The 12,730-nt window shown below is 42.5% G+C and overlaps 2 protein-coding genes across 3 annotated transcripts in view; both read left to right on the forward strand.

Moving 5' to 3' along the window:
• The window catches only part of LOC123970183 (WW domain binding protein 1-like), a 15,919-nt gene extending 8,019 nt beyond the window's left edge, over positions 1 to 7,900 (forward strand). The window contains exons 1-3 of one of the 2 annotated variants that reach the window (XM_046048085.1): positions 466 to 1,192; positions 1,481 to 1,642; positions 2,351 to 7,900. In XM_046048085.1, coding sequence (XP_045904041.1) covers positions 1,168 to 1,192; positions 1,481 to 1,642; positions 2,351 to 3,447 — 1,284 coding nt within the window. In that variant the 5' untranslated portion in view covers positions 466 to 1,167 and the 3' untranslated portion in view covers positions 3,448 to 7,900. Of the gene's footprint in view, positions 1 to 465; positions 1,193 to 1,480; positions 1,643 to 2,350 lie in introns of those variants that run through there. The other variant, XM_046048084.1, reaches the window with a different exon arrangement.
• Positions 7,901 to 9,900: 2,000 nt separating this feature from the next.
• pdcd4a (programmed cell death 4a) overlaps positions 9,901 to 12,730 on the forward strand; it is an 18,758-nt gene continuing 15,928 nt past the window's right edge. The window contains exon 1 of the mRNA XM_046047687.1: positions 9,901 to 10,375. Within this exon, the coding sequence (XP_045903643.1) occupies positions 10,330 to 10,375 (46 nt within the window). The 5' untranslated portion in view covers positions 9,901 to 10,329. The remainder of the gene's footprint in view (positions 10,376 to 12,730) is intronic.

Consider the following 12,730-nt stretch of genomic DNA (forward strand, 5'->3'; position numbering starts at 1 on the left):
TTAGATCATATAACATTGGGCATTTACAAAAGTTAAGAGTTAAGTAAATCCTTAAGTTGACATCAAAGGATTTATCCACCAGTCCTACAGCTGTAGGCTAATACAAACCACTGCATTCATGAGCTTTCCTTGAATATGCGAACTGGAAGAGTATGTTTTTTTACAATATGCTGCACTAATTGCAAAAAACAGAACTAGCTAATACTTTGCTGTAATGAATTACCTCCTACATAAATAAATTAAATGAAACAATGCTAGAAAATAGGTCTAGAATCTTACTGTATGCTTTGGAAAATGGACAGCAGTGATGTGAAACATTATTGATTTGTAATGGGACAAAATATCCCAAACCAAGCCAGACGAGCCAGTCGTTGATGTAGTTCAGTATGCGGATGCTCTGGAGCCTCAACGGGGCCAGAGCTGCATCCATGCATTTGGTGAACGTGCGGGGAGAGAGTGCTAGGCCGAACCCGGAATTGCAGCCTGTAGCCATCCACTACTGTGCCCGGGCGGGCAGACCGGTGAGGGCCTGCTGGTGGCGTCCCGAGCGCTGAAGCGGTGGGGGAAACAACGCCTGTTGCTGGAGCCACCATGAGAGAGGGGATCTCGATCGACCTCTCTCGAAGTCTCAGGACCTCTTCCCCCGGGCCCGCCGAGACTGAATGTAGTCCCTACGTCACAGTCCCGAAGGAGATCGGCCTGGTATGCCTGCAAGACAGCCATCGTGTGCAGGCTAGCACCAGCTCGACCCGCTGCCGTGTAGGCCTCACGTTGCCGTAGTCCAGCCGGGGGGACGTAGACAGCCGTGCAGAGAAGGGTTTGTTCTACGATCTACACAACTGGTTGTGTAGATCCAGAAAAAATGGTAAGGGCCGACGCGGGGGTGATGTCGGCGATGTCGGCGATCTCGCGTTGCGATCCCCAGGATCGGAGCCGCCGCGACGCCTCAGCGACCGCGGGGCCTGTGCCACGGGCGGAGTGCATCCGACCATCCTCTAGAAAGAGAGCCGCTCGAGACCTCAGCACCCTCAGGGGCAGGGCCTCGCAATGGTCGCAAGCAGCCCCCTCGAGACCTGCCTGGGCGTGCGACAACTACCCATCCCATGGGTATCACCTTCCGTGATGAAGCGCTGACAGGGAGAGACACACTGTCAGAATCGCTTCGACATGATCTGCTTCGTCTCGACTCCAGGTAGGATGATGGAGTTTCCAAACATAGCCAGAGTGCCTGCTGAATAGAAATGTGTCCTGTGCCGGCGTGCTTATATACCCCTCCGGTTACGCCGTCACACACTACCGTTCTAGTAACACCAATAGGATTGGAGTAGTTTCATTCATAGTTCAGCCCTGCCACGCCCAGAGGCGTTCCCATAGTGTCGTCACCGACGCAGTTCGAGTTCCCTCAAAGGGGAACTCTAATGTTGGTTTTCATAATGTTGAAAGTTAGAGTCATGTTGAGTTAATTTCCTGTTGTCTGCAGGGTTCTGGCTGCTGTGGACGGTGCTGATCCTCTTCAGCTGTTTCTGTGCTTACCGCCACCGCCGGGCAAAGCTGAGGATCCAACAGCAGCAGAGACAGAGGGAGATCAATCTGATCGCCTATAACGGAGCCTGCAACTACCCTTCCTCAATGCTGGACCTCAGTACGTTTGTTGTGTGCATTTACTGTCAGGGGAGCTACAGAGTCTGAGAATGCTGAAAGTCATGCTTGAGTCTTGAATACAGTTAAAAATAGTGTTTTATGTCTTGAAATTTTCCAGAACTGCTGTTCTTCTGAGGAAACAGAATTTAAACACACTAACAGTGAATATAAAACAGAATAATTTGTGTTGACAAATCCCATTTAAAAAGATCAAAACCAGTGTGTTTGCCCATCTCCCAGTACTTTCAGACTGTCTATGTCTCCAAACTCATTGGTTCTTACTTAGGACGTACAGTAAATCTTTCAGAACGGATCACAAATACATAGTTTCAATTTCAAAAAAGGCTAAATTCATAGAACAGCTGGGCACTGTAGTTTTTAACAAACTTTACTCAAACAAATAGTATATATTGCATTTGTTGGGGACTATTGGCCCAAAATAAACTACAATGTCCATGGTAATTGTAATAACATGTGGCAGTGCAGTGGTGTGGCTCATGGTTTTTGAACAGAGGAGGTCTATAGCACAGAGGACAGGCTGTATCAGGCTTTACTTGTTAGTATGTTGAATTCATTGTTAATTTTGGTCTTTTAATGTGATTTATTTACAATAAGAAAAATATAGAATGCTGGATTTCAATTTTATCCCATAACAAGTCACTAGCAGACTCCACATATGAGCTGATTTGCGAAATTCCTTTTGTCAAAGGCTTTCTGGCTTCCTTCAAGTTGCCCTCCTATGAGGAGGTGGCGGCGCAGCCCAGCACCCCTCCTCCTCCGTACAGCTCCATCTTCGCCCTGCAGGGAGGTGCCATGGGGGGTCCTAGCTCCTCTTACTCCCATCATCACCACCACCGTCACCCGTGCCCTCCCTATCTGGGCCCCGGCCCTGGTACCATTGGCCTGACTTCTTCCCAGAGCTCTGACAACTACACCAGCTGCTCCTGCGAGTCGTGCTCCCTCACCTCACCCTCCAGCACCTCCTTCTCTGTCCAGGTGACGGACGAGACGTATGACAGCAGCCACATCTCCACACCCAGTGAAGCAGGGGGCGACTGTGCTGTCATGCCAAGGGTTGGGGCCTACTTCACACCGACGCCTTCCCCGCCACCTCCATCACAAATTCCGCCTGATGTCATACCTGCGGTCACTCCAGATGTCATACCCGTACAAAGACGGTCCTCTAACGGCAGTGAAAGACTCTCACCTCCGGATCCACCACTCTCTCTTCCTTTACACTCTCACTCTTCACACCCTTCTCGCCTCCCACTTTCTCCCCTCATTCTGTTATCTTCCTTTCCTCCCGGTCAAGTCCGTCCTCTCGTCCTCTCAGACCCACTTGGAGCTGTGGCTGTTCAGAAAGAAGAAGAGGCCTCGCCTTGTGGTCCAACCCCCAGAACCACTCTGTCTCCCCCTAAACAGGCTCTCTTCTCCTCAAATGTCACACATTGCAACAACAAAGAGGAGCAAAAGCAAGAAAAAGAAGAGGAGGAGGAGGAGGAGGAAGACGAGGAGGAGGATCATTTCCGGCATCGACGGCTAACGGGTGACTCGGGCATCGAGGTATGTCGCTGCCACATGAAGAGAGGGGAGCAAGAGGAAGAGGAACTGCAGATGGGGCATTTTGGTAAAGGAGGGAGAGAGGCTGTGAAGGAAGGGGAGAGGGCAGACGTGCTGCATGACAGCGTGGACTGTCCCGGCCGAGCGAAGGCCACTGTTCACTCACCACGGCTGGGCGACGTCTCCTCATCCGCCAGTATTACCCTGAAGACAGGCGAGGCCATCATCCTTGTGGAGTCCTCATAAGCAGACAGCCAGTGAGATGTAGTAAGACGAGTGGATAAAGTGAGATGTTGATGCTTGATGGCGTCCTCATAGATCAAGACTAGTAGGTAAAAAGTTGAATCACCGAAGAAAAGTCTTACTGTAATGGTTGCAAGCAGAGGGGCAGGATGAGCAATGGATCCTCTTGTTTTCTCTGTATTCTATTTCAAATGAGAGAATCCGACACCTCAAAGTCCTATTTTGTAGTTAATTCATTTGTGGTTTGGGAAAAGGCATATCTTTTTCTCCAAAGTGATGTGAAAATGAATTGCTCTTTCTCTGTCTCAATGTCCCAACATGCTAACCAAATCCATTTTACTAATGGCTCTGTGTCAACATCCCTTATCCCTCTGCCGTTTACTTGCTAACATGCTATTTTAGCTCTTTGAAATAAAATCCCTAATAGTCAGTGGTTCCCAACCTGGGGATCGGGACCCCACCAAGGGTTCACAAGATAAAATAAAGGGAACATGTGATGATTAACAGTATAAGAAAGAAGAGAAACATCATCCTGTTAAATTAAGTCTATGCTAATTTTCTGATGACTCCCTAATCTTTGCTTTTTATGTGAAATTATGGATAGTTTTAACTCGAGAAGCGAAAATCAATCTTTGGTGGGACTGCTCACAACGTCTTGACATATGCAATGTATGAGAGGGTCGCAAAAAAATATTCTTTCATTGTAAGAGATCACGCAGCAAAATGGGTGGGAACCACTGCCTGATATAGCATATTACTCAAATCATCCCAGGCAGCTCAATCACCGTCTAAAAAAATGGAACGACGTCTTCTTGAATTGAAATATATACATATTCTAGGAGTATATGAATTGATATCACTGAACAATTAATTTCCAAAAGACAGCTTTAACAAATTGTGTCTGGATCACTTTATATGATCTTAATTTATTTAATTTACTTTCTAACTTTTGAAGAGGACCACAATCATAGAACATATGAATCATATGTGATCTTTTTTTTGTGGGGTGAAGTGTTTGGTTTCACCAGCCTACTTCCCCCTGTTTATCAGAGGAAATAATGAGTGAAGGCAACTATTATGACTGATTCAGTAAGTGTGTGTTTTATACTTTGTCTCTTAGCTTGCTCCCTAAAGGAAAAGGGGATGCAAACATTGATTTTAAAATGTGTGGGTGGCAAAGCTTTACAATGGTATTATGATTATATGTTTTGGACTGTTACATGATTATACTGTTTAATTTACTGACGTTGGATTTAACGTGTTTGAACATGTTCCTGGTTGGTCGTGCAAGGCAATGTAAATCTGATTCCTCCATGGACGGACTGTTGAGCTTTTACAAGGCAGAAACTTTAGGCCTGTTCTCATCACTGATAATGAATGTAAAAGGTTATGCATCGCAACAAAAATATATATATTTAAATTGTTTACGGGGATCTTTTTATAGCATGATGCTTGACTGAAAACCTCTGGAAAAGTGTCCAAAAGGGCATCAAGGCAATACAGTCTGCCAGGTGTGGGCTTTGAGATGACACTTTGAAATGAAGTGCCCAGTGTAATGTCTGCCTGAGTCAAGTAATGCTTGGGAAATATCAGAATATATATCAGAGGTGTAAATATAGGAAGTGAGGGTTTAGAGTCAGAGTCAGAATAATGCCTCTTTTATTATTGCTGTGGCTAAACTTGTAGTCACTTCTGAGGGTTGGACTGCTTTTCTCTAAATGAATTTTGGTTGAGCCGTTTTTTGTATGTAAAATAATTTGTCAGTTGACATCCAGTTAGACAGTGTCTGTCACTAGAGGTTGATACCCTTGATTGACACTCTGTACTTCCTAGGATTGTGTCAAGATGATCCTGGTGTTAGTAGTGTGAAAGCACACATGTACTCTCTTGTAATTAATTGTGAGTACATAATGTGCTGAAGCATAGAACAAGATATAGAAAGAAAGAATGTCTCAAATCACATTTTTGTACATGTTTGTCTTGCTGTAATTATTATAAGACTGATGTCTCTATAGTTAATTGACTAGAGGGCACTTTGTTGTGTCCTTAGCTCCGTGCAAAGCCGACTTTATTGTCTAATGCCTGAAGGCAAAGCTTTCAACTCACCGTTCATCCTCTGAACATATCAATATAAAAGCCTTTTGGCTACTGTACATTTTTTTGGCTAAATAATGGACAGTTGTTATTTTGTTATTAGTTCTAGCTGATGTATGTTTATGAAATTATATGGTGCCTAGATGAAAATAGACTTTCTGTTAGGCATTCTTTTGTTTACTGCTGCTATGTGAGTGCGTGTGATTTCTGTAAATTGTGTATAGTCGTACATCAAATGGTCCAAACATTTTCTATCAGTGCTTAGCAGTCTCTTTATAAAATATACACAGTACATATGTGAGACTTGTAAAAATAGTATTTAGCAATAGTATTCACACTTTTTCCTTACTCTAGTTAATGCTGGTTGATAGGAAATTAACTGTTGTGAAAAAGACATTTTACCTCTTTATATCTGATCCGTGAGCTGTGCTGGGCAGAGGCCCTTGATTGTACATAACACTTAACACTGCATTTGAAATGCCTTTGCTTGAAGGTTTCTCCCAAGTGCAAACTCAGATTATCTGGTTTTTACCTTAGCCCCAGTTTGTGCCTCTCATGTATTAGCATTATGTTGAGGTCACAGAGCTCAGCATCCCTGTTTCTGAAAAATAAATACCTGATGATCTTTGAGAAAAACCCAAACGAACCACACAACACGCTGTTCTAAAGGTACTTTTAGATTCCTCAAAGACTCTTCCGTCCAACTGAGAGGCGACGACATCCTTCCGCTGCGTAATGTAAAAGACTTTTAAGCCATTTCTCAAGTTTCTGGTAGTTTGGAATAACATATGTCCTAATATTCGGGAGGAAAACCTGAGCTGTGTGATTTTGGGGGAAGTGAGTCCCGTTTTATTTTGTATTGTGCATACTATGAGGATTTCTGATTATCAATTTTCCATAAAATGGTTCTGGTATACAAATAATAAAAACACTGGAATGGCTGTTTTGACGTGTTTAAATGTACTAACTTTATCTCACAAGCCTGGAAAAGAAGGCAAGATTGATTATTCAATCATCATTTATTCTGATTTCTCCAGTATTAGACAGCACATAGTACTCAAATTGGTTGTCCTTACTTTTAGAATATTTGTGGTTTTGTTTGAAAATCTATATAGTTATTCTGAATCTGGTCTTTAAGAATTTGTAGTATGTTTTAGGTTGGACATAGTTGTATTCATGATGTTTAATGTTGAAAAAAGGAAATATACACAGGAAATAAATTTGAAACATAAGGAATAGATCGAAAACTTTTTTTTTATCATACAGCGGGCCAAATATCTACACAGTTAGGATAATCCTTGAGGATTTTGAAAGTGTTTTCTTTTTCAGAAAATAATATGTTTAGCTAAGTGAATCATGCATGTAATGGTAACACGCAAGAGGCCAGGACAGGGGCTAGTTTGACCCCAACTCTGATTTTACATTAAAGCCAAACTGATCTGAGTTTAGTGTATATAGAACCAGTTTTTTCTTTTGCCTTGTCAGCAGCTAGTATGTACAGACAAAATGCCCAAACTCTACCCTCATTGCCACAGAAGGCCAAGGCCTGATATAAGACTGTTACCTCGCTGAGTTTTGACTGCAAAGGACTGTTTACTTCTCCTTATCAAGATAGTATTTACTCTATATTTGTACTGACTTTATTTTGTAATGCCAATAATTGAAGAATTGAAAAAAACAACAACACAGAGCCCACATTGATACGGCTGAACTCATTTGCCAGGAAAAAAAACAAAACATCAGAAACCCTGCTGATTCAGGATAACCCGAGACTGTTTGAAACAAAGTATTCTGCTTTTACTCCTGCAGCTTCGAGGCAGCAGGATTTATAGAAGTATCTGTATGTGATTGTATGTGGAATAGTTCAGATTAATATTACTACAAAATGTGGTGTTCTTTGAGGGTATCCTTGTGCAATTCTACCTGCAGCTCTTTTCAGTGTGTTGTGCGCATGTGTGAGAGAGTTATTGTCAGCCGTGCTGTTGTGGTGTTACTTATTATGAGGCCAAACTTGATTGTTATTGGTATTTGTTAACATGATATTTGTCTATATAAATATCCAAACATTTTTATGTCATCATGAATATCAAGTTGATCTTGGTGTATAGCATAGAGGTTTGTGATGCATACTCCGATGTAAAAATCCAAACAATGAGATGCCCTCACATTTTTAAATATTTGTTTTGTTGCACAGATCCTGGTGCTTTTTCCAGAAGGTGGGGTTGTATTTAGGTTTCTTCCATTTGAGTTTTTTTATTCATTGATGCTCATTGGGATTCTACCAAGCTGGACACAGACTGCGCTACTTTATTCAACAACTGTGGATTTTGTGTCAAAATAAATGCTAACAAGTGCTACTAAATACACGTGTGTACTTTTGTAAACATTATACACATCTATAGTTGAATTGCCTGGTTTACACACAATAGTCTGCTTTGAAATACAGCATGTGCACAAATGTATTTAAGCAGGGAATGAGCTAAAAAAAACACCAACTCATGAGTAGCTGTCACTGTGACTCAGAATGAATCACCAGGTATCTGAAAGCGTCTTCTTCTCAAGAGAAAACCACAAGAGAAATTAGTGTGAAATCTTTGCATCAGCAGTGAGAATCACAACATGCAATATGAGAAAATTGACGGCATGTAGTTGTAATACATGCTTGTATAATAAAATCAACCACTGCCATATGCTTTGACAAGACCTGTCGGTTGGCATTGTTCCCCTCACTCAACTATGACAAACCTGATATGTTAATGTGTGCCAAGACTTTGTATTTTGAAGGAGATGGAAAGAAGAACCAGTAGTTCCTGTTGAGGGGATAAAACAATTCAGCAAATAGTGTAAAAACATGGATAGTATGGCAACATTGAAGTGTGAGTGTCAAATATTTTGCAGCCATTTGAGTCAAGAGATAGCTTACACTGCTGTCTCAGCACCATCTGGTGGTGTGAATTTGGATGATAAAAATACTTCACAGTGGATTGAAGGTTTTTTTATGTCTCCCTTGAAATTAAGTAAAATGTTTTATTTTATTTTTTTTTACCCTTCTTTTATTTTATTTTATTTTTATTTTTGGGCCATGTTAGCCTTTATTAGTGACCATAGTGAGCTGACTGGAAATGAGACAGAGAGATGGGGATTTACTTGTAACAACATACAGAAACTACACTGAACGAAATTATAAACGCAACACTTTGTTTTTTGCTCCCATTCATCATGAGCTGAACTGAAAGATCTAAGACTTTCTCTATGTACACAAAACGCCTATTTCTCTCAAATACTGTTGACAAATCTGTCAAAATCTGTGTTAGTGAGAACTTCTCCTTTGCCAAGATAATCCACCTCACAGGTGTGGCATATCAAGATGCCGATCAGACAGCATGGGTAATGCACAGATGTGCCTTAGGTGCACACCAGCCCAGGACCTCCAAATCCAGCATCTTCACCTCCAAAGATTATCTGAGACCAGCCACTGGTACAGCTGCTGCAATAATTGGTTTGCATAACCAGAGAATTTCTGCACAAACCGTCAGGAACTGTCTCAGGGAAGCTCATCTGCATGCTCGTCGTCCTCGTCGGGGTCTCAACCTGACTGCAACTTCGCACAGCCACTGAAGAGGAGTGGACCATGATTCCACAGGCCACAATGAACAACCTGATCAACTCTATGTGAAGGAGATGTGTTGCATTGCGTGAGGCAAATGGTGCTCACACCAGATACTGACTGGTTTCCGGACCTCCCCCAATACAGTGAACACACCTGTGTAATACCCATGCTGTCTGGATTATCTCGGCAAAGGAGAAGTGCTCACTAACATAGATTGTGACAGATTTGTGAACAGTATTTGAGAGAAGTAGGCCTTTAGTGTACATAGAGAAAGTCTTAGATCTTTGAATTCAGCTCATGATGAATGGGGGCAAAAACAAAAGTGCTGCGTTTATAATTTTGTTCAGTGTAGATACAAACTAGGGATATGGCAAACCCTTAGGCCACTAAAATCACACATAAATTATTCACTGTCATATATAAAATCCACAAAGGTGTATTGCAGTATTGATTAAGGCCAACAGAGCACACAGGTCCAGTGTTGATGAGAAACTGCAGAAAAGCCCAGAATGATGGATTGAAGTAAATACTCAGTTTTCCATTCATTCAGCAGCCACCTGTACTTGACACAATTTGATCTAAAAAAATCTTTATTAGTAAAATCAACTACATAACATTTATTTCATATAGCATATTCTAGATCTTACGGTAGACAGCTTTTTTCCCCTGCTGTGATTGGTCAGAGTGGACCAGCACCCACCCCCTCTACTGACCACTCCCCATCCGAGTTTTGCCCACGTGATTCTGCTCGGCTCGGTCCTGCAAAGTTAAAAACAGACTTTGTTTATCTTCCAGGCTGTTTGTTTGAAATGCACTCCGACTAGTTCACTCTCGCCCCCCTTAAGCGTTTGTTATTGAACTCTTCCCAGCCGTAAACGCTGAGAAGAGCGCGAAACCTTTGCGCTTCACCCCCTTCACTCTGTAGCATTTCTGGCCTTTTTGTGATTCAATTTCATATTTTTTTGTGTGTTGTCTTCGGCTGACACCGTGTAGCACGAAAAAAAGAAGGCCAGGACTCCCGATTTTCTCTCTACATCACGTGCCACTTGTCAAAACACTTTTTTAAACTAAACAGCTTGTTGTGCCGACGTCTGGCTAGCAGTTTTGTGGGAATTTGTTGCAGCTTGCTCGACAGTACGAGTGCACCGTGGGGATTTTTTTAAATCGAGCGTTTGAGCGTCATGGCGACTGAAGTGGATACGTGGTCCAACGCTCCAGAAGCCGACGGTGAGTGGATGAATTCAGCTTTGCTTTATGTAGCCTAGGTCTGTGCAAAGTGTCAGGGAGCTACCGCCGGGCCTTCAGGCGTGCTCTCCTTGATCCATTGTCCAGGCATGGGATGGGCTGCAGCGCTAGTCATGCTCCACCATGTGCTCTGTTAACACCACCAGACACACACACACACACACACACACACACACACCTAACGCTGGTGTAACAACCACTGCACACGGACGGAGCTTTGCACTAAAAATGCTGCAGTTATAACCGAACTCCATTTGCATTTGTTAAGCCTTATAGGAGCTTTCAAACGGTGTTTTTGTTGTTGTTGTTCTTGCATTTAACCCTTTCGCGTTTCTGATTGGACGAGGCCACAACGCTTACTTCCGCTTTGACAAGTCGTTGTTTGCACACACTCTTAATACATCCATGGCATACACACCCAAGCGCGGCTGCTGAGGGATTTTTTACTTTCTTATACACATACCTTTCTTAGCCTTTTTTTTTCGATGTTTACATGCATAAATAAGACTGAACACTTTTGGTTCCTGATTTTTTTTTTTTTTTTTTTTTAGTTTTCTTGGACACATCAATACAGGATGTTCTGGTTCCTCAATCGCCAAGCTAATACTTGAGTGTCAACACTTTGTGTGCCAGCCTGGGGTATCTTAACCGTTATTCAGACGCAGTGCAGATAATGTTACACGCCCCTTTCCTGCATGAAATTATATTTTGTGATAAGCAAATGCTTGCAAAACACAGCCGTTGTCTGTTTAATCGTTGAGAAATGCAAATTTGAACTATCAAAGATGTTCAACTTATGTCTCTATCATGCACGCGTCGTCAATGCGTAGCAGTGTTTTGAACGATTTTAATCATTGCACAGTGGCTTTTTTGATTGATACTTGAGCTTGTAGCCCAGCACATTGGGTTCCCTGCTTTCCTTTCTCAGCCTGGCGATGACGTCGACATGTATAGCCTGCTATAAGGGCCAATAGGAAAGCATTACACCATCTCTGCGTTGTTGTGTATTTAAAGGTTACATAAGTAGTAGAAATGTGCTGCTGGCACTGTAACCAGTCCAGGACAAAACTGAGATTGCGCATGTGTTGTAGGCATTTAACCGCAAACATTAACACCTTGATTTGTATTTGCCTGAAAACACACACAGATACACAGGTATATCAGTGCATGGGAGACACCACATGGTATTACTAGTGTTATGGTTGTGTGTGTGTGTGTGTGTGTGTGTGTATGCGTGCAAAAGCAGCAGGTGACTCAGTGCACAGATGAGCTTTTCTACATGAACTTGACTGGCCTTTTTTTTGGTCAAGGAAGATCTAGCCATGCTTGATTGAGCAGCCTCTGTTGATGAGTTGGACACACACACACACACACACACGGTCAAAGACTCTATTGTCTGCTGGACAAAAAGGGGGAAACAAACTCCTCCATCATTGTGGGTCATTCAGGATGCTGAGTATGGATGCACAACAGTATGGGGACTATGTGAAACTTGCATGGTGTAGCACACAATTTTTATCCAACCTCCCTGTTACTGGGTCATAACCAGTTATTACATTTTATTATTAATTTATCAGCCAAATCACCTGAGCATAAAATGTCTTAAAATTGCTTGTCTGACCGGCAGGAAGGAAATAGAAGTGTACAAAGTAATCTCAACACAGGCCAGTTACCAGCTTATGAGCTCTCGCACTGCATCTCAACTAGAAGATGGAATTTGCTTGCATGTCAGGTTTGTTTGTTTGTGCTATTAATATTTACTTTTATTACATCTCCATGCACAACAAAACACCTGACAGGTAGGTACATGGTTCTGGCATACAGTAGCCTGTGCAAGTAGCGCCCATGTCTCCATGAGTATTTAAAGTTATGAAGTTTTGCCATGATGCAGCTTTGTCCATGGGACTATAATACTTTCTTTTGCCATTAGAAGAAAATTCCTGAAAAAATAACTCTACTTGTTGTTGTCTGATGTGTTTTAAAAAGGGAGGATGCATTTGTGGTATTTGGACAAAATGAGGAATTGATTCATTTTATGTCAGTGGAATAAGTGACTTATCAATGAATGTTTCAGCACAAATGATCAGTTTGACGTGGGCAAGTTTATGGAGGAACACGGAGCAGGTCTGTGCTGCGGAAAGCACCCTATAGGTGCCGAATGAAAGCCTGTGTAGAGCACCCACCTGTGAGAACTCCTTGGAGAAATACAACTGCCTTAAATGTCAAGCCAGATCTCTTTGTGGCCTGCTGAGTACACATTATGTTATGTTCTTGCCCTCTCTTCTTTTGTTACCCCCCCCCCCCCCCCCCCCCCCCCCCCCCCCCCCCCCCCCCATA

This window comes from Micropterus dolomieu, linkage group LG04 (genome assembly GCF_021292245.1).
Source record: "Micropterus dolomieu isolate WLL.071019.BEF.003 ecotype Adirondacks linkage group LG04, ASM2129224v1, whole genome shotgun sequence".
In the NCBI taxonomy this organism is placed as follows: domain Eukaryota; kingdom Metazoa; phylum Chordata; class Actinopteri; order Centrarchiformes; family Centrarchidae; genus Micropterus; species Micropterus dolomieu.